This window comes from Haematobia irritans, chromosome 1 (genome assembly GCF_050003625.1).
Source record: "Haematobia irritans isolate KBUSLIRL chromosome 1, ASM5000362v1, whole genome shotgun sequence".
NCBI classification, from domain to species: domain Eukaryota; kingdom Metazoa; phylum Arthropoda; class Insecta; order Diptera; family Muscidae; genus Haematobia; species Haematobia irritans.
The window spans coordinates 171851975-171875334 of NC_134397.1; the positions used below are offsets into that span (position 1 = coordinate 171851975).

Here is a 23360-nt window from a genome sequence, read left to right on the forward strand (position 1 = left end):
GGAAAAAGTAGTGTAACACCAAGCAACATGCTTTTTGCGAAACGAAAACCACATAAGATTGTTTTAAGTGGCAGCCCGCTTTATTTCAGGCTTGTCCGTTTCCAAAGATTTTGTCTTCATCTGAATTATCACAGTCGACCTTATTCAAATAAAATTTTCTTTTTTTGTTATTATACACCAGGGATGGAAAATGCAGTACTTTTTCATACTGGTCAGTACCGTAGTACCGCCCGCCGCGAATGATTTAGTATCTTTTCTGTATACGGTTTTGAGCCGATATCAGATTCCTGGAACAATAGTTTTGACAAAATATTTTAATATTTGAAAGTCTCTAACAAACTTATTAGATAATGGTATTTTACAAATTTGGCAAAACACACAAGTGCATGCGGGAAGATTTTGTAATAGCCAGTGTAAGAATTTCAAGATTGATTCCACATAAATTTTATTTCTATAGAATATTTTGTCAATTTTATTTCTATAAAAAATTTTGTCATAATTTTATTTCTACAGAAAATTTCCTCAAAATTTTATTTCTATAGAAAATTTTGTCAAAATTTTATTTCTATCGAAAATTTTGTAAAAATTTTGTTTCCATAGAAATTTTGTCAAAATTTTATTTCTATAGAAAATTTTCTCAAAATTTTATTTCTACAAAAATTTCCTGAAAATTTTATTTGTATAGACAATTTTGTCAAAATTGTATTTCAATACAACATTTTTTCAAAATTTTATTTCTGTAGCACATTTTTTTCAAAATTTTATTTCTATAACAAATTTTGTCAAAATTTATTCCTATAGAAAATTTTGCCAAAATTTTATTTTTATAGAAAATTTTGTCAAAATGTTATTTCTATAGAAAATTTTGTCAACATTTTATTTCAATACAACATTTTTTCAAAATTTTATTTCTATAGAAAATTTTGTCAAAATTTTATTTCTATAGAAAATTTTGTCAAAATTTTATTTCTACAGAAAATTATATCAAAATTTTATTTCTATAGAAAATTTTCTCAAAGTTTTATTTCTATAGAAAATTTTGTCAAATTTTTATTTCTATAGAAAATCTTGTCAAATTTTTATATCTATAGAAAATTTTGTCAAAATTTTATTACTATATAAAATGTTCTCAAATTTTTATTTCTATAGAAAATTTTGTCAAAATTTTATTTATATAGAAATTTTTGTCAAAATATTATTTTTATACCCACCACCATAGAATGGTGACGGGGGTATAATAAGTTTGTCATTCCGTTTGTAACACATCGAAATATCGATTTCCGACTATATAAAGTATATATATTCTTGATCAGGGAGAAATTCTAAGACGATATAATAATGTCCGTCTATCCGTCTGTCTGTTGTAATCACGCTACAATATTCAATAGTGAAGCAATCGTGCTGAAATTTTGCACAAACTCGTCTTTTGTCTGCAGGCAGGTCAAGTTCGAAGATGGGCTATATCGGTCCAGGTTTTTATATAGTCCCATATAAATCGACCTCCCGATTTGGGGTCTTGGGCTTATAGAAATCGTAGTTTTTATCCAATTTGCCTGAAATTTGAAATCTAGAGGTATTTTATGACCATAAAGAGGTGTGCCAAAAATGGTGAGTATCGGTCCATGTTTTGGTATAGACCCCATATAGACCGATCTCCCGATTTTACTTCTTGGGCTTATAGAAACCGCAGTTTTTATTCAATTTACCTGAAATTGGAAATCTAGAGGATTGTAGGACCACAAATACGTGTGCCAAAACTTGCGAGTATCGGTCCATATTTTAGTATAGCCCCCATTAGACCGATCTCCCGATTTTACTTCTTGGGCTTATTGAAACTGCAGTTTTTATCCAATTTGCCTGAAATTTGAAATCTAGAGGTATTGTAGGACCACAAATACGTGTGCCAAAAATTGTGAGTATCGGTCCATATTTTGGTATAGCCCCCATATAGACCGATCTCCCGATTTTACTTCATGGGCTTATATAAACCGCAGTTTGTATTCAATTTATCTGAAATTGGAAATCTAGAGGTATTGTAGGACCACAAATACGTGTGCCAAAACTTGCGAGTATCGGTCCATATTTTAGTATAGCCCCCATTAGACCGATCTCCCGATTTTACTTCTTGGGCTTATTGAAACTGCAGTTTTTATCCAATTTGCCTGAAATTTGAAATCTAGAGGTATTTTAGGACCATAAAGAGGTTTGCCGAAAATGGTGAGTATCGGTCCATATTTTGGTATAGCCCCCATATAGACCGATTTCCCGATTTTACTTCTTGGGCTTCTAGAATCCGAAGTTTTTATCCTATTTGCCTGAAATTGGAAATCTAGATGTATTTTCGGGTCATAAAGAGGTGTGCCGAAAACGGTGAGTATCGGTCCATATTTTAGTATAGCCCCCATAAGAACGATCTTCCGATTTAACTCCTTGGGTTTCTAGAAACCGTAGTTTTTATCTGATTTGCCTGAAATTGTAAATATTCTGGTATTTTAGGCTCACAAAAACGTGTATCGGATTAAGTTTTTATCGGTCCATTTGGTAATGCCTCCATATAGACCGACTTCACTTCTTGGGGGTGTAGAAGGCGCACTGATCATGAAAATTGCTTGAAACTCAATGTAAAATTTCCAGATTTTACTTCTACAGATTTAAGATTTCATATCAAGACGTTATTTTATAATTTTCTTGCACACTTACAAGAGAGGTTAATGATTCCTCTAAAACTCAAACAAAAATGGTTCTTATAAATCCAGAATCTGATATAGTCCTCATAGGTGAAATCTTTAAATGTATCTTCGGGAAGTGTCCTCAAGTCCTCAATCCCTCCTGAAATTTCAAAGGAAACCATAATATTTGTTCAAGGTGGTGGGTATTTAAGATTCGGCCCGGCCGAACTTAGTGCTGTATATACTTGTTATAGAAAATTTTGTTAAAATTTTATTTATATAGAAAATTTTCGCAAATTTTTATTTCTATAGAAAATTATGTCAAAATTTTAGTTGTATAGAAATCTGTGTCAAAATTTTATTTCAAAAGAAAATTTTGTCAAAATTTAATTTCTATAGAAAATTTTGTCAAAATTTTATTTCTATAGAAAATTTTGTCAAAATTTTATTTCTATAGAAAATTTTGTCAAAATTTTATTTCTATAGAAAATTTGCCGAAATTTTATTTTTATAGAAAATTTATCAAAATTTTATTTCTATAGAAAATTTTGTCAAAATTTTATTTCTATGGAAAATTTTCTCAAAATCTTATTTTGTCAAAATTTAATTTCTATAGAAAATTTTATTTCTATAGAAAATTTTGTCAAAATTTTATTTCTATAGAAAATTTTGTTAAAATTTTATTTCTATAGATAATTTTGCCGAAATGTTATTTTTATAGAAAATTTTCTCAAAATTTTATTTCTATAGAAAATTTTGCCGAAATTTTATTTTTATAGAAAATTTTGTAAAAATTTTATTTCTATAAAAAATTTTGTCAAAATTTTTTTCAAAAGAAAATTTTGTCAAAATTTAATTTCTATAGAAAATTTTGTCAAAATTTTATTTCTGTAGAAAATGTTGTCAAAATATAATTTCTGTAGAAAATTTTGTCAAAATTTTATTTCTACGTAGAGTTTGGAAGGCTTGAGGTCATGTTGTAATAAAACAACATAAAATCTTTACAATGTAAACTCAAAAGCAGTGGCGAGCAAGTCACTTTGTCTTATTAAAAATATTAAAAATGTAATTTCCCTGAGGACGGACAACGGTAGTGTTCGAAATACTGGAAAGAATTAAAAATAAAACACTATAAAAAACTAAGATTTAATTTTGTTTTACTACAACAAGTCTTACAAACTCTACAAATAATTATACTAAAAGGTCAACCATACAACAACTACAAAAAAATTATTTCTATACAAAATTTTATTTCTATAGAAAATTTTGTCAAAATTTTATTTCTATAGAAAATTTTGTCAAAATTTTATTACTAAAGAAAATTTTGTCAAAATTTTACTTCTATAGACAATTTTGTCAAAATTTTATTTCTTTAGAAAATTTTGTCAAAAATATATTTATATAGAAAATGTATTTTTATTTATCTATAGAAAATTAATGAAGCCCCATGAATTATACCAATCTACAAAACAGTAAAAAATATAATGTGTTGTAAACTACTAAAACTTGCTTTTTTCAAGTAAAAAAGTCTTTAAAATAAAGCGGTGCAAAATCTCCTATTTTTAAACGCTTTTTTGTTTTGTAGTCAAGATGTAGAAAGTCATGAATTTTAAACAAAATTTCTTTAAAATTGAAGAATTTTTCAGAATTATTAAAGCCAAGTTGACCTTAGTCAAACAACATTTTCTTTCATTTAAGAACACCCAATTTTAAGTCGAATCAATTAACTATACGGATAAAACGACTTCATTGAAAAGTTTATAGACTTAAAAAAACTTTATGTCTGAGAAATACGTCTCCAATGCTAAGCAAAATTCGGATTCGTATTTTAAGGACATAGAATCTTTGGCCTCACGACAATATGTTTTACAGTGTACCATTTCACCTATTATCATTTGATGATTCGTCATGTGTCATTCATCCAACCATCTTTATAAGACTACATGAAAGTGTCGGACACTATCAATTTCGTGGGGATCATTTGTAATTTCCGAGATAAGTCAAATTTCTACACACTCTTATTGAAGAAAAGTTAAAAATTATACAAAAGTTAAAAATTGGAAGAAAAGTTAAAAATTGTAGGAAAAGACAATTCAACATTTTCATTTTTCTAACTAAGCACACACGACATACTCTATCAAAAAATTTGGATTTACCATACTTGTACCAATTTTTACCTGAAAAGAAAGAAAGGAAAATATTTTAGTTTTTTTGTGAATAAAAAAAAAATAGTTACAAAAAAAATTATGTTCGCTAATAAAAACTATCCTCAAACCTCCCCCAGAAAAAAATAATTGTAAATTTGGAAGCAGTAAAATTATAGTGTCCATATTGTAGGAACTACTGTTCCTCACAACATTTTCATATAAGATGAACAACGTACTTAAATATGTAAATAATGGTGATGCTGAAATTAGCGGAGCTTAGTTGCACACGCAGAGAAGTAATATGATCACCCAAACATGTTTCAAGAGAAAAATGTTATTTTTAGACGGAGAACATGGAACATGTTTGTCGCAAAAATGTTGTTTTCTCGCCAAAAATCTACATGTTTGCCGATATCAGATACATAATTTCTGAGAAAAGAACATAGTGGCGATAAAAATGACATTTTGCTCTTAAAACATTTTTGAGGTGAACATATTGCTTCTCTGGGTGCACTATTATAAGCGGGTGCTTCGTAACTCGCTTACAAGGTTGCATCCCTGTAAAGAAGACTTGTTTGTGTATTTTTCACGACTTTTCACGAACTATGTGGCAAGTTACGACTTCATGCTCTCCACATCCATATTTTGTGCTTCTGAAAGCGTTGAAATTCATACATAAAGGAAGTGGGACATTTCTTTATAAATTCAACGATGAGTTTCTTGCAAGGGTAAGTGCTGCATGACTTCTCTTCCTTTACAAAGCTGCTGATAATTCAGCAAGTTTTTTACTGGGTCCACTAAATTTGATTAAAAATTCACCATTCCGTGTAAATCGAAATAGGCACATTATTCTAGGCCTCCCAAAGACAATGGAGACTTCAAACTTATGCCTTACATACAAATATATCGATTGATAGATCGTTCTAAGTCTAAAGGCTTCAGTATGAAAACGAATACATAGAAAAATATCATTAAATTTTTCTGCATAAAGGAAAGAAAATTTTGGTTAATTTTAGAAAATTTTAACTAATGCTAATATCACAAAAATAAGTAAATTTTTTCGACAAATTCAAGAAACTTTATTAGACATACTTATTTTCTCGCCTGTTAAAGAAAATTTTGGGATTTTGAAAGAACAAATTGGAGTTTAAAATTGCAAACATGTTTTTAGCGCCATACGAAGTTGGCGAAGAAGATGGGAGAATTTAGGGTAACAATTAATAATTTTAAGATTTTAAGAAATTAGTTGAGTTCAGTCACATTGCCAAATGGTTGTAATATACAGAATAACGCCTAAAGCGAATTTTCATTTATTTATATTCTACTAAATGGTACACAGGTATAAGGATTTTTTATGCCTTATTGGCTTTCGATATCAAGATGACATGACAATCATTCAACATTCATTCAACCAAACGTTTCAACAGAGAACAATTAAAAATGCCATAAATTCAGGCAACGAACCTTCTGTCTGACCCCTCCTTTAAAGACAAATTAATGGCTAGCCATTGAACCAAAAACAAATGAGCTATTTTATAAAAAAATCATACATAAGGTAAAACATAAAAACAAGAAATAAAATTGGAAAACTAAAACTATAATTAAAAATAAAATAAACTTAAATTTGCAATTAATATTAAAATTAAATGTTTAATTTAAAATTAAATTTAAAATATGAGTAAAATTAAAATTGCTTAAAAAACTAAAATAAGAATCAAGTATAATAATATAGTAACTATAAATTACAATTTTAATTGCAACTAAATTCAAATTTAAAGTAATAAAATTAATTCAAATGTAAAATTTAAAATTAAATTTAAAATATGAGTAAAATTAAAATTGCTTAAAAAACTAAACTAAGAATCTAATATAATAATATAGTAACTATAAAATTGCAATTTTAATTGCAAATAAATTTAAATTTAAATTAATAAAATTAATTCAAATGTAAAATTTAAAATTAAATTTAAGTTTAAAATATGAGTAAAATTAAAATTGGTTAAAAATTTAAAATAAGAAACAAACATTATAATATAGTAACTATAAAATTGCAATTTTAATTGCAACTAAATTTAAATTTATTAAAATCAAATATAGTAAAATTAAAAAAAAAACAAGTATATACGGCCGTAAGTTCGGCCAGATCGAATCTTATGTACCCTCCACCATGGATTGCGTGGAAAAACTTCTTAATATCGTTTTCTAAATTGTGAGTTAGTCCATATATGGTAGAGAGCCAGAATTGAAATATGCACGCAGAGAAGCAATATGATCACCTCAAACATGTTTCAAGAGCAAAATGTTATTTTTGTATGGTGACCATGTAACATGTTTGTCACTAAAATGTTATTTTCTTGTCAAATATAACCTGCTTGCCGAAATCAGATACATGATTTCCGAGAAAATAACATGGTTGCGAAAAACATGTTACATGGTCACCACCCAAAAATAACATTTTGCTCTTAAAACATGTTTGAGGTGATCATATTCCTTCTCTGGGTGTGGGGGTCGCTTATATGGGGGCTATATACAGTTATGAACTTGATATGGACCAATTTTTGTGTAATTGGGGATCGATTTATCTCAGGGCTATATATAACTATAGACCGATATGGACCCAGTTAGGCATGGTTGTTAACGGCCATATACTTGCACAATGTACCAAATTTCAACTGACTCGGATGAAATTTGCTCGTCCAAGAGGCTCCAAAACCAAATCTCGGGATCGGTTTATATGGGGGCTATATATGATTAAGGACTGATATGGACCACTTTTGGCATGGTTGTTAAATATTATATACTACCACCACGTACCAAATTTCAACCAGATCGGATGAATTTTGCTTCTCCAAAAGGCACCGGAGGCCAAATCTGGGGATCGGTTTATATGGAGGCTATATATAATTATGGACTGATATGAACCAATTCCTGCATGGTTGTTGGATACCATATACTAACATAACGTGAGCCATCGTGGTGCAATGGTTAGCATGCCCGCCTTGCATACAGAAGGTCGTGGGTTCGATTCCTGCTTCGACCGAACACCAAAAAGTGTTTCAGCGGTGGATTATCCCACCTCAGTAATGCTGGTGACATTTCTGAGGGTTTCAAAGCTTCTCTAAGTGGCTTCACTGCAATGTGGAACGCCGTTCGGACTTGGCTATAAAAAGGAGGTCCCTTGTCATTGAGCTTAACATGGAATCGGGCAGCACTCAGTGATAAGAGAGAAGTTCACCAATGTGGTATCACAATGGACTGAATAGTCTAAGTGAGCCTGATACATCGGGCTGCCACCTAACCTAACCTAACATCACGTACCAAATTTCAACCGAATCGGAAGAATTTTGCTCTTCCAAGGGGCTCCGGAGGTCAAATCTGGGGATCGGTTTATATGGGGGCTATATATAATTATGAACTGATTTCGACCAATTTTTGCATGGGTGTTTGAGGCCATATACTAACACCATGTACCAAGTTTCAGCCGGATCGGATGAAAGTTGCTTCTCTTAGAGGCTCCGCAAGCCAAATCGGGGGATCGGTTTATATGGGGGCTATATATAATTATGAACTGATTTCGATCAATTTTTGCATGGGTGTTTGAGGCCATATACTAACACCATGTACCAAGTTTCAGCCGGATCGGATGAAATTTGTTTCTCTTAGAGGCTCCGCAAGCCAAGTCGGGGGATCGGTTTATATGGGGGCTATATATAATTATGGACCAATTCTTGCATGGTTGTTATAAACCATATACTAACGCCACATACCAAATTTCAACCGGATCGGCCGAAATATGCTTCTCATAGAGGCTCCACAAGCCAAATCTGGGGATCGGTTTATATGGGGGCTATATATAATTAAGGACCGATATCGACCAATTTTTGCATGGTTGTTAGAGACCATATACCAACATCATGTACCAAATTTCAGCCGGATCGGATGTAATTTTCTTCTCTTTGAGGTTCCGCAAGCAATGGTTAGCATGCCCGCCTTGCATACAGAAGGTCGTGGGTTCGATTCCTGCTTCGACCGAACACCAAAAAGTTTTTCAGCGGTGGATTATCCCACCTCAGTAATGCTGGTGACATTTCTGAGGGTTTCAAAGCTTCTCTAAGTGGCTTCACTGCAATGTGGAACGCCGTTCGGACTTGGCTATAAAAAGGAGGTCCCTTGTCATTGAGCTTAACATGGAATCGGGCAGCACTCAGTGATAAGAGAGAAGTTCACCAATGTGGTATCACAATGGACTGAATAGTCTAAGTGAGCCTGATACATCGGGCTGCCACCTAACCTAACCTAACATCACGTACCAAATTTCAACCGAATCGGAAGAATTTTGCTCTTCCAAGGGGCTCCGGAGGTCAAATCTGGGGATCGGTTTATATGGGGGCTATATATAATTATGAACTGATTTCGACCAATTTTTGCATGGGTGTTTGAGGACATATACTGACACCATGTACCAAGTTTCAGCCGGATCGGATGAAAGTTGCTTCTCTTAGAGGCTCCGCAAGCCAAATCGGGGGATCGGTTTATATGGGGGTTATATATAATTATGAACTGATTTCGATCAATTTTTGCATGTGTGTTTGAGGCCATATACTAACACCATGTACCAAGTTTCAGCCGGATCGGATGAAATTTGCTTCTCTTAGAGGCTCCGCAAGCCAAGTCGGGGGATCGGTTTATATGGGGGCTATATATAATTATGGAACAATTCTTGCATGGTTGTTATAAACCATATACTAACGCCACATACCAAATTTCAACCGGATCGGCCGAAATATGCTTCTCATAGAGGCTCCACAAGCCAAATCTGGGGATCGGTTTATATGGGGGCTATATATAATTATGGACCGATGTAGACCAATTTTTGCATGGTTGTTAGAGACCATATACCAACACTATGTACCAAATTTCAGCCGGATCGGATGAAATATGCTTCTGTTAGAGGCTCCACAAGCCAAATCTGAGGGTCCCTTTATATGTGGGCTATACGTAAAAGTGGACCGATATGGCCCATTTTCAACAACACCCGACCTACATCGATAACAACTACTTGTGCCAAGTTTCAAGTCGATAGCTTGTTTCGTTCGGAAGTTAGCGTGATTTCAACAGACGGACGGACGGACGGACATGCTTAGATCGACTCAGAATTTCACCACGACCCAGAATATATATACTTTATGGGGTCTTAGAGCAATATTTCGATGTGTTACAAACGGAATGACAAAGTTAATATACCCCCATCCTATGATGGAGGATATAATTAAAACTAGAATCAGATATAAAATATAACTTGCAGTTCAATATTACAATTAAACTAATTCTTTAATTAAAACTATATAAATAAAATATTAATATTAATATAGCAATTCAAATTAATTAATTAATGAAATATATTAATATAGTAAAATTTAAATTTTATAAGCAAAGTATAATAATATTAAAATTGCAACTAAACTTAGAATAAAATATGGAAACGCAGTAAAATTTTATATTAATACTCTGTTTCTGTATGTCGAACGAAAACCCAGTCTACTGGAAAGCAGTCACTCGAATTCGAATCAATTTGGGTTTCTCTATTTTTGAAAGATCATATCGTTTGTATGAGAGTACATTGATTATCAAAAATGAGTATTTTCAAATTTGTGGCCTGCGATTTGATTCAAATTTCAAAATTGTTTTTACTTTTCTCTTCACACTTATTGCATATGTTCTTTTGCTACTCGACAACAAAATATGAAGTAACTTGCCTGTCGACATATAGAAACCCAAATAATTTTTTTTTCATTTGAAATACTCTGGTTCGACATACAGAAACAGGGTATAAATTAATTTTAAAATATATTTTAAATTACAGTTTAATAAAAAATATTAATATTAAAATTACAATTAATATTTTATTGTTTTCAACTAAATATATTACAAAAATTTTAAAATGAGTGATTCAGAATGAAAAATAAAATATTTAAGTGTTTTTTTTCTTGTATTGAATTTCTATTTGCTGCTTTTATTATGAAATGACCACTATACACTTTATAAAATATATCGCCATAAAATAAATCCTCGAAAAATAATACTTTTGCTATTTGTAGCCAGTGTCACTTAAAATAAAAATAAATAACCAGGGATCCTTAACCAGCAGAAGACCTAGAATAATGACAATAATTTAAAGGCAAACATTTACCTGTCATGCAGCAAACTGCTGTCGAGGAATAGGTCATTGGAGCTGGTGGGGGAATATTCATTATCAGCCGCAACCGCAACCATAGAAGAAGGCAATGATGACAAAGGCAAATGTTGTGGCTGCTGGCACTGAGAAGTGTATTTACCCTGCTGCTGTGGCTGTTGATGATTCTGTTGGTGGTGGTGTCCTGGCCACATCACACCATTGTAGTCTGCCTCAAGAGTTGCATAGAGCATTGCCTGTTGTCCGCTCGAGTATGAATTGCTAATTTCTTCACCAACCGACAACGATTGCTGTTGACGACGATGAGGATAAGGCTGATGATGATGATGATGCATTTCAGAAATCATTTGGTTCTGCGTTCTTTGCCCGGCTGGACGCTCCTCTCCCTCTGGACAATCAAAATTATATTCAATGCAGGAATTTTTAATAAGACCAGAATGTTCTCCCATTACATTTTGGGATTCATGATATTTGCTTGCAATTGCTGTTGGGGTCGTTGATGTAGTAACCGCCAATGATTTTGTTAAGCTTGCTGGTTGCTCTGGCAATATCGTTGGTGATGATGACGGTGATGTTGGTGATGACATAAAATTGGATATGATTGCTGGTTTTGAAGAACTTTTTCCATGTTCTGTTGACATTTTTGGTTTTAAACGTATTTTCATCAACTCAGCCATTGATGATGTTGATGAGGAGGAAGGTGGTTTACCAGTTGGTTGCTGATGCCCCAGCTGCTGAATTGTGGCATGGCCTGGTTTTTCTTGCAAATATCCAAAGGATTTTTGGTTGCCATTATTTTGTGGTTCCGTTGAAGCCACCAACTTTACATTGCCTAAGGTGAATTTGCTGTTGTTGAAGGCATCAAAGCTTCCTCGAAAATCATTCACCCTCTCTTCATTGTGGGTGGAGGAAACCAATACAAAGTCACTGTCATCATCAGTGGGAAAATCACCATCATCATCATCGTCAATGGAGGAGGGAGACATAGTATCCTTCCATTTTTGAAGACCATTATTATTGCCATTGCCCTTCTCAATTTGCTGGCTGTAAAACTCTTCATCTCCTGTAATGTCATCGCCTTCATCACTATCGAGGGCTTTCAACCATTCATTGCTATAGTAACCATAGTTTGAGCTCCTACTTTTTGGTTTACCATTTGCAGATTTCGCTTCGCCATTTTCCTTCTCCTCCTGGCAAACAATATTGCTGGAATATAAAGAAATTCTATCCCTGGTGCAATCGTGAACACTATGGACCCTACCATTACCGATCCACCATGATTCATTTGAGGGTTGACACTGAGTCTCAACGGCTACCTTCCTTTCACTTTGATTATAGACCTTTCCATCAGCCTTCCCAATCCAAGAGCTGCCAGCTTCATTGGTGATGTCATCCTCTTGCGATAACCAATTCTTACGCTTGTACCATTGCAGTGAAGGCCTACGTGATTTCGGTGTTGTAATTGAAAACTCCCCGGGACATGATTCCCGATAATTATTGTTTATTCCAGTTGTAGTTGCAACAATGCCTGGCTGATGGTGTGGATTTTGCCGGACCGACACCGACGACCATGTAGTTAAGTTCATGTCAGAACCATAGGATGGATTGGTTTGTTTTGTGGCCGTCATTAACAATTGATTGGACGATCCCTGGAGAAGGCTATTGCTGCTATTGCTTTTGGCCAATTTGGGGATCTTTGTTGCAGTATCGCTGCTTTGGCTCTGGATTTGCCAACGCCGTATTTGCAAAGAACTCCTTGGCCGAGAGGAGGATAATTGTGAAGCAGACATATCGCCTTCTACATTTGCCGCAGCATCATCCTCATCATCATAATCCTCCTCATTCACATCTTTGCCATAGTCATTGTAATGGACCACATGTCCATTACTTTGGCTTACGGCCCAATCACGTTGCAATGACTTATTACGATGTCGTCCTTCTGCCGAGGCTTCAAAAGATGTTTGGTCATCGGAGTTTCTCAAATCCTGGAGATTGCCATATGAAATACTCTTCTTCGAGAAGTTTGCGTTTTTTTGGCTTGAGTTTTGGGCTTTCTTGTTTGAAGCAAATAAATTCCGCAAATTTTCATTACGTTGGGTGTTTGTGGTGACCAGGTTCTTGCTGTTGCCATTTCTTTTGCTTTTTCCAGCAGCATCATTACCAGCAACCTAAATATGTGATTTGTTAAGAGATTTTCTTTTCCAAGTTTTTAGGGGTCTTTTAATCTTTCATGGAATTTTGGAATGCATTCGCTATGTTAGTGCAATTTACTTTGAAGGCAGCAACCACAAACGTTTGTTAGTTTTATTAAAAAAAAAAAGATTCCTTTGTGAGTTGATTTTTATTTATTTTTTTTATTTTTTCCCGTTGACATTTGCTAAACATTCAAAAGGGTTTGAAGCTACAAAAGGCAGTCATGCGTTTAGTATACGTTTTTTTTTTTTTTTTTTTTTTTTTTTTTTATTAAATTATAGCAATAGAGCAATCATTCTATTATTTATGGGATGTACATGCCACTCTTAGTTGTTTAGTTTTTCAGCTTTGAGAAAAAAAAAAAAACAATTTTGTATCAATTGAAACTTTTGTAACAACTTTAAAATCGCAATTTTCGACACACATCATTCAGTCAAAGACACAATATGTAGTATAAAATAAGATTATAAGTTCGAAGGATGGGATAAATACATCACGTAGCATTATAAGTTTCATGGTCAACCAGCAATGAAATACGCAGACAGGATAATTTGAAAAATCCTCCCCCATGTTAGTCGAAGTTGACACATTTTTAAATTCATCAAATAAAAGAAAAATCCATACCTCCGTAAATATTACACCGGTAGAAATGCTTTATAATATGTCATTAAAATTAATATTTGTGGGTCGGCTTATATGGGGATTATAAGTATGCTCCGATATGGCCATTTTGAAAAACATTTTATATTGCAAAAATTTATATAGAAAATTTTTGTCATAATTTTATTTCTATAGAAAAATTTTATCAAAATTTTATTTCTATTGAAAATTTGGTAAAATTTTATTTCTATAGGATATTTTATTGCTATCGGAAATTTTGACAAAATTTTATTTGTATAGAAAGTTTTGACAAAATTTTATTTCTATTGAAAATTTCGTCGAAATTATATAGCTATAGAAACTTTGGTGAAAATGTTATTGTTATAGAAAATTGTGTCTAAATTATATTACTATAGAAAATTTTGTTAAAATTTCATTGCTATAGAACATTGGGTCAAAAATATATTTCTATAGAAAATTTTGTCAAAAATTTATCTCTATAGGAAATTTTGTCAATAATGTATTTCTATAGAATTTTTTTTTCTAAATTATATCGCTATCGAAAATTTTGTCAAAATTTTATTTCTATAGATATTTTGTCAAAATTTTAATGTTATAGAAAATTTTATAAAAATTTTATTGCTATATAAACTTTGGTGAAAATTTTATTACTATAGAAAATTTTATCAAAATGTTATTTCTATAGAATATGTTGTCAAAATTTTAGTTCTATAGAAAGTTTGTTAAAAATTTTATTTCTAGAGAAAATTTTGTTAAATTTTTATTTCTTTAGAAAATTTTGTCAAAATTTTATTTGTAAATAAAGTTTTGCCAACATTTTATAATTATTGATAATTTTGTCGAAATTTTATTGCTATAGAAAATTTGGTTAACATTTTATTGCTTTAGAAAAAGTGTTAAAAATTGTTATTCTTTAGAAAATTTTGTCAAAATTTTATTGATATAGAAAATTTGGTCTAAATTTTATTGCTTGGTGAAAATTTTATCGCTATCGAAAATTTTGTCAAAATTTTAATTCTAAAGAAATTTTGTCAAAACTTTAATGTTACAGAAAATTTTCTCAAAATTTTATTGCTATAAAAAGTTTTGCAAAATTTTATTGTTATTGAAAATTTTGTCGAAATTTTATTGCTATAGAAAATTTGGTTTTATGTTAACAGAACATTTTGTCAAAAGTTTATTTCTATTGATAATGTTGTCGAAATTTTATTTCTAGAGATTTTGTCGAAATTTTATTTCTATAGAAAACGTTGTCAAAATTTTATTGGCATAGAAAATATGGTGAAAAATTTATTACTATGCACAATTTGGTCAAAAGTGTATTTCAATTTTGTCAAAATTTTATTTCTATCGAAAATTTTGTCTAAATTTTATTGCTATAAAAAATTTTATCTCTACACTGAAAAAAATATTGACTTAATATGGAAGATTATGCAACTTAAATTTTAGGACTCGAAATTTACGAAATGCTAAGGACAAAATTCTTTAAAATATTGACATTTCCATTAAAAGAAAGTTTATAATCCTTGCTTCAACAATTTGTATACCCAGCACCATAGAATGGTGACAGGGGTATAATAAGTTTGTCATTCCGTTTGTAACACATCGAAATATCGATTTCCGACTATATAAAGTATATATATTCTTGATCAGGGAGAAATTCTAAGACGCTATATCGATGTCCGTCTGTCTGTCTGTCTGTCTGTTGTAATCACTCTACAGTCTTCAATAATGAAGCAATGGTGCTGAAATTTTGCAAAAACTCATCTTTTGTCTGCAGGCCAGTCAAGTTCGAAGATGGGCTATATCGGTCCAGGTTTTGATATAGTCCCCATATAAACCGACCTCCCGATTTGGGGTCTTGGCCTTATAGAAATCGTAGTTTGTATCCAATTTGCCTGAAATTTTAAATCTAGAGGTATTTTATGACCATAAATAGGTGTGCCCAAAATGGTAAGTATCGGTACATGTTTTGGTATAGCCCCCATATAGACCGATCTCCCGATTTTATTTCTTGGGCTTATAGAAACCGCAGTTTTTATTCAATTTACCTGAGATTGGAAATCTAGAGATATTGTAGGACCACAAATACGTGTGCTAAAAATTGTGAGTATCGGTCCATATTTTGGTATAGCCCCCATATAGACCGATCTCCCGATTTTACTTCTTGGGCTTATAGAAACCGCAGTTTTTATCCAATTTACTTGAAATTGGATATCGAGAGGTACTTTAGAACCGTAAAGAGGTGTGCCAAAAATGGTGAGCATCGGTCCATGTTTTGGTATGGTCCCCATATAAACCGACCTCCCGATTTGGGGTCTTGGGCTTATAGAAACCGTAGTTTTTATCCAATTTGTCTGAAATTGAAAATCTAGAGGTACTTGAGGACCATCAAAAGGTGTGCCGAAAATGGTCCGTATTGTTCCATGTTTTGGTATAGCCCCCATATAGACCGATCTCCCGATTTTACATCTTGGGTTTATAGAATCCGTAGTTTATATACAATTTGCCTGAAATTGGAAATTTATAGGTATTTTAGGACCATAAAGAGGTTTGCCACAAATGGTGAGTATCAGTCCATGTTTTGATATAGCCCCCATATAGACCGATATCCCGATTTTACTTCTTGGGCTTCTAGAATCCGGAGTTTTTATCCAATTCGCCTGAAATTGAAAATCTAGAGGTATTTTTGAGCCATAAAGAGGTGTGCCGAAAACGGTGAATATCGGTCCATATTTTAGTATAGCCGCCATAAGAACGATCTCACGATTTAACTCCTTGGGTTTCTAGAAACCGTAGTTTTTATCCGATTTGCTTGAAATTGTAAATATTCTGGTGTTTTAGGCTCACAAAAACTTGTATCGGATTAAGTTTTTATTGGTCCTTTTGGTAATGCCTCCATATAGACCGACTTCACTTTTTGAGGGTATAGAAGGCGCACTGATCATGAAAATTGCTTGAAACTCAATGTAAAATTTCCAATCTACAGATTTAAGATTTCAAATCAAGACGTTATTTTATAATTTTCTTGCACACTTACAAGATATGTTAATGATTCTTCTAAATCTCAAACAAAAATGATTCTTATAAATCCAGAATCTGATATAGTCCTCATAGGTGAAATTTTTAAATGTATCGTTGGGAAGTGGCCTCAAGTCCTCAAGCCCTCCTGGTGGTGGGTATTTAAGATTCGGTCCGGCCGAACTTACTGCTGTATATACTTGTTTTCATTAAATTTAGGACACAAATCTTGAAATTTTGCGTCGCTCTGTTGGAGTTGTAGATCTTTGAAGTTCCTTAAAATAAAGAAAAACATTTTTAATTTAAAGAATCCGTCTTTAACTCAACTGACATATTGAATTTTTAAATTAAAGATAAAAACACTTCAAATATAGGCTAAGACTTATTTTAAGGATTTCCATCTTTGGTTTAAAGTTTTTTTTTTTAGCATAAAGAAAACAGCTTTTACTTTGAAGTACTTGGCATAATTTCGATTTTGAAACTGGAATTTGTTTGTACATGAATACTTTTATTAATATATCGCAAACAGAGAATAAAACTTCGATGAATGATGAGATCTGTATCCAATTTTAATTTTATCGATCCTAGATTTAAAGCCAGGGAGGTCCGTAAAAATGTCTTTATTTTAAAGAAGCCGCATCTTTCGCTCGGAATGAATACCAAAATTCGCCCGAACCGAAACATGTACAGTCCAGGCGTGTATAGATTTGTATCTGGCGTTTTCTTTTCAATGGCTCTATTAACCATGTTCCTTAATCTATATCTGTCCATAAAGCTCGAAAAATAATTGTATAATTAGAAAGGTCAAAATGTTTGGATCGAAGTAACCTTTTTTTTTGAGTGTATGGGAAATTTTGTCAAAATTTTATTTCTATATAAAATTTTTGTCCAAAATGTATTTCTATAGAAATTTTTGTCAAAATTTTATCGCTATCAAAAATTTTGTCGAAATTTTATTTCTATAGAAAATTTGGTAAAAAATTTTATTACTACACAGAAAAAAATTTTACGAAAATTTTCCGAATAAAATCTTAAGTGAGTTTTAAAAATATTTAATTAAAATTTTAATTGAATCAACAAATTTTTTAACTCAAATAAAAATCAATCATACAAATTAATAGCATCAATTAATATTTTAATTGACTGCCAATTAATTTTGTAATTGACTGTCAATTGATTTTTTAATTGATTTTATCATTTTCGGTGATTGAAAACACTTCACTAAAAAAAATTAATTGGATCAATTAATTTCGTGATTGAATCAGAAAAAAAATTTTTGCGTATACAGACAATTTGGTCAAAAGTATATTTCAATTTTGTCAAAATTTTATTTCTATAGAAAATTTGGTCAAAGTTTTATTGCTATAGAAAGTTTGAAAAAATTTTATTTCTAAAGAAAATTTTGTCAAAATTTTATTTCTATAGAAAATTTGTTAAAAATGTCATTTTGTCAAAATTTCATTTCCATAGAAAATTTTGTCAAAATTTTATTTCATTAGAAAATTTTATTTTAATAGAAAATTTTATCGACATTTTGTCAAAAGTTTATTTCTATTGAAAAATTTGTCAAAATGTTATTTCTATAGGAATTTTGTCAAAATTTCATTTCTATAGAAAATTTTGTCAACATTTTATTGCCATAGAAAATTTGGTTTTATTTTGCTAGAAAATTTTGTCAAAAGTTAATTTCTATTGAAAATTTTGTCAAAATTTTATTTCTATAGGAATTTTGCCAAAACTTCATTTCTATAGAAAATTTTGTCAAAATTTTATTGCCATAGAAAATTTGGTTTTATTTTGCCAGAACATTTTGTCAAAAGTTTATTTCTATTGAAAATTTTGTCAAAATTTTATTTCTATTGAAAATTTTGTCAAAATTTTATTTCTATTGAAAATTTTGTCAAAATTTTATTTCTATAGAAATTTTGTCAAAATTTTGACAAAATTTTATTTCTTTAGAAATTTTGTCAAAATTTCATTTCTATAGAAAATTTTGTCAAAATTTTATTGCCATAGAAAATTTGGTTTTATTTTGCCAGAACTTTTGAGTTTATTTCTATTGAAAATTTTGTCAAAATTTTATTTCTATAGAAATTTTGTCAAAATTTCATTTCTATAGAAATTTTGTCCAAATTTCATTTCTATTGAAATTTTTGTCAAAATTTTATTTCTCTAGAAATTTTGTCAAAATTTTATTTCTATAGAAAATTTTGTCTAAATTTTATTGCTATAGAAAATTTGGTATTTTTTTCTATTGAAAGTTTTTTAAAAAATTTTATTCATAGAGAAAATTTTGTCAATATTTCATTTTATTTCTATAGAAATTTTGTCCAAATTGTGAAAAAATTTTATTTCTATAGAAATTTTGTCAAAATTTCATTTCTACAGAAAATTTTGTCAAAATTTTATTGCCATAGAAAATTTAGTTTTATTTTGCCAGATCTTTTGAGTTTATTTCTATTGAAAATTTTGTCAAAATTTTATTTCTATAGAAATTTTGTCCAATTTTTGACAAAATTTCATTTCTATAGAAATTTTGTCAAAATTTCATTTCTATTGAAATTTTTGTCAAAATTTTATTTCTATAGAAAATTTTTTCTAAATTTTATTGATATAGAATTTTTTTTTTTATAGAAATTTTTTGAAAAATTTTATTCATAGAGAAAATTTTATCAATATTTCATTTCTAAAGAAAGTTTTGTCAAGATTTTATTTCTTTAGAGAATTTTAATTTTGTCAAAGTTTTCTTTTAACAGAACATTTTGTCAAAATTTTATATCTATTGAAAATTTTGTCAATATTTTATTTCTATAGAAAATGTTGTCAAAATTGTGTATCAAAACCTGCACCGATAAACAGTATATTCGGCACACCTAAAATCCTCTAGATTTCAAATTTTAGGCAAATTGGATAAAAACTACGGTTTCTATAAGCCCAAGACCCCAAATCGGGAGGTTGGTTTATATTTTTGGGACTATATCAAAACCGCAATGGCAAACTTATTATACCACCCCCTCCCCATCATTCGGGAGCCACCGTGGTGCAATGGTTAGCATGCCCGCCTTGCATACACAAGGTCGTGGGTTCGATTCCTGCTACGACCGAACACCAAAAAGTTTTTCGGCGGTGGATTATCCCACCTCAGTAATGCTGGTGACATTTCTGAGGGTTTCAAAGCTTCTCTAAGTGGTTTCACTGGAATGTGGAACGCCGTTCGGACTCGGCTATAAAAAGGAGGTCCCTTGTCATTGAGCTTAACATGGAATCGGGCAGCACTCAGTGATAAGAGAGAAGTTCACCACTGTGGTATCACAATGGACTGAATAGTCTAAGTGAGCCTGATACATCGGGCTGTCACATAACCTAACCTAACCTATGGTGGTGAATATAAAAAAGCGAGCTGCCACTCAGATCAAATCATGTTCTTCTAGAAAAATAAGGTTTTATTTTATTTTGAATGTATCTTCTAGAAGCTTATCTAGGGTTAGTCTTTATAAATTGAAATCTGTATATTTATCTAAGGCAAATTGTGTTCATCAAATTATTATTAATTTAATGGCTTTGACTCGGAGGCAATCTAGAAGTAAGAACTTCAAACAATTAATTTGATGGATAACAAAAATTTATGAAATTTATAGAACAAATGTGGGCAAAACTTCTCATCATCATTCCCTAAAAATAGACAACGTTTCGGAGTTCAATAAAAACTGCCTTAGGAAACACCTCCACCATGACAATAATTCCAAATTTAATGCAATAAACCACATTAACAAAAGCAATAAGAACATAATAAATGTGGATTTGAAAGCAATGGAGTGATGGAGGAAAAATGACAAGAGATCTATGAAGAATACATTAGAAGAATTGTTTTTGAATGAAATGCCAAAAAAAAAAACAAAAATAAAGGACGAGAGGTCAACTACAAAAACACTAACCCAGACTATAATCGAATAAATGAAGAGAAGTAAGCATGGAGGGCAACATTTGTAAAATGCATTTAACAAAAGGACCACTTGAGAATGCTTTTGGCAAATCAAAGTTTTTCTAGGAATGAAGAGCACAAAAACGTTCTTCTTTTTCCAGGAAAATGCTTAGAAAGCTATTCGTTTATTTGTTTGTTGCACGTGGTAAAAAGGAAGCACAAAAAAAAACCCCCAACGATATCCCATACAGCCACAACAAGGAGTATTGTTCAATAGATTGCAATCCTCTTAAGTACTTTCCCTAAGTAAAACTTTAAACGAATTACTCGTCGTATATGATCAGTGTGGAACGACAAAGAGTTTGAAACATCAGCAAGGAAGGCAGCTCAATGTGTAATGCAAGCATACGAGTAACATGAATTATTTGATGGGTCTTAGAAAAACTTCGTCCTTATTTTTTTTTTTTTTTGGTGAAGGGGGCGTGAGGGGGCAACCCACTTTTGGGAATTCCATTGTTACCCAAACAACTTTAAGTGATTTTCCAATTGAATGCAGAAACTAACAATCATGTTACAGGGAAAATTACATCATGCACAATAAACCTACAAAATGCCACATCAAATGTGAAATTGTGTAGATTATACAGAGAGAAGCATAAATTTATTCATAACTACCCACAAAGCAAAAAAAAAAACAATCTAAGGAAACTGATCCACAAACATTTCTTTTTAAGCACATCCAGAGATGGAGGAGGACTATGCGATATTTTTCACTTCCCACACTAAAAAGAATATTGAAGCCTAATTTTTAGGGCATTGCATTTACATAATACGAAGGACGAATTTACAATGTGGCTGATATGTATTGCAATCAACTTCAGCTTTCTATCATTTCTGAGTTGCTCGTCTGACAGCTAACAATATTATTCCAATGACAATTCATTTTATTATTTCCTTTGAAAACTCTTTGTCGGGTTACTTGAATCAAAAAAGAATTTCGGGTGGATCAGATGACAGATACTCTGCCAAGCAAACATAAATACCAATATGGAAATCGGAAGACTTAACACAGGGAGCCACCGTCATGCAATGGTTAGCATGCCCGCCTTGCATACACAGGGTCGTGGGTTTAAACCCAGTTTCGACCAAACACCAAAAAGTTTTTCAGCGGTGAATTATCGTCTCTCAGTAATGCTGGTGACATTTCTGAGTATTTCAAAGCTCTGAGTATTTCAAAGAGAAATTCACCACTGTGGTATCACAATGGACTGAATACACGCAGAGAAGGAATATGACCACCTCAAACATGTTTCAAGAGCAAAATGTTATTTTTGTATGGTGACCATGTACTATTATGCGAAAAATGAAAAACTGCATGCAGGTTTACTTATATTTTATTTGCGGTAATGCGGTAATAAATGGATATAATTAATCTGATTGAAAATTCAGATAGATTATATAAATTTCAACTGCAGACCAATGTCCCTCTGTTTGAACGGTTTAGAAGTGCGTTATTTAACGGAACACTACAGCAAATCTCTCAACGAGATGGCTCAGTATTACAATATTCACCTAGCCACAGGAACATATCAAGAAACTGCGGAAACAAAGTATAAATGAAATTTATTAATCAAATAAAACATCCTCGTAAGCTGCAAACATGTAATAGGTTTTGTTCCTTACTGTATATTCCAGATATAAAACAGTTTTCCAACTTCCAGCTACATATAGCATATCATACAGCTCGAAAAAGCTTCGATTAACAAAATTTCTCAGTAAAATTGAGCCAACAAATATGCAGACGACTGTACAATCATGGCATCCGGGCCCCATTGTTGATGACATATGCGATCGATTGAACGTCTATCTCGCTGATCTTACCATTTATTTCACTGCAAGAAATTTGAGGATATCTCCCACCAAATCGTCAGCCACGCTATTCACTACATGGACGGCGGAAGTACGCAGGCAGTTGAATGTCAGAGACGACGGCGAAATAATTCCGACCACAAATTACCCCAAGATTCTCGGGGTCACATTCGACAGCCTCTTTAAGTCGTCCGCCCATGCCATTGCAATTTGTGATAAGCATCGCGGTAGAAACAAGGTCCTCAAGTCGCTTGCCGGCAGCACTCGGGGTGCGGACAAAGAAACCTTGTTGACTACATATAAGGCAATTGGCCGGTAAGTGGTAAACTATGCAGCACCAGTGTGGACACCTCAAACGAGCGACACGCAGAGGAATAACATACAGACCTGTCAGAACGCTCCCCTTAGAACTGCAACAGGATGTCTCCGCAGTACACCCCTGGATCACCTTTATGCGAAGACCAAGATCATCCCAGTGCCTCGACACAATTACACGTTGTCCAAACAGTATCTCATGGGTTGCTATCGAAGCACTCATTCAAATCACCATCTTTGTGGATAGACAACCTCCACTCAGGAATGTAAGGGTTGATCTTCACCTTCTAGAGCGCGAGATCCAGCGTTATAAAAGAGAGCCTCTAGATCAGGCAGCATACCATACAGGTCTGAACAGGATTCATGAGGATAATGTAGCTGAAGCGTTGGGAAGCTACAAGTTTAATGCT

General features: G+C 32.1%; 1 protein-coding gene across 1 annotated transcript in view; it reads right to left on the bottom strand.

The window, feature by feature from the left end:
• The window catches only part of LOC142222136 (uncharacterized), a 350911-nt gene extending 337722 nt beyond the window's left edge, over window positions 1–13189 (bottom strand). Inside the window, exon 1 of the mRNA XM_075292103.1 lies at window positions 11007–13189. Coding sequence (XP_075148218.1) covers window positions 11007–12799 — 1793 coding nt within the window. The 5' untranslated portion in view covers window positions 12800–13189. The remainder of the gene's footprint in view (window positions 1–11006) is intronic.
• Window positions 13190–23360: the final 10171 nt, after the last annotated feature.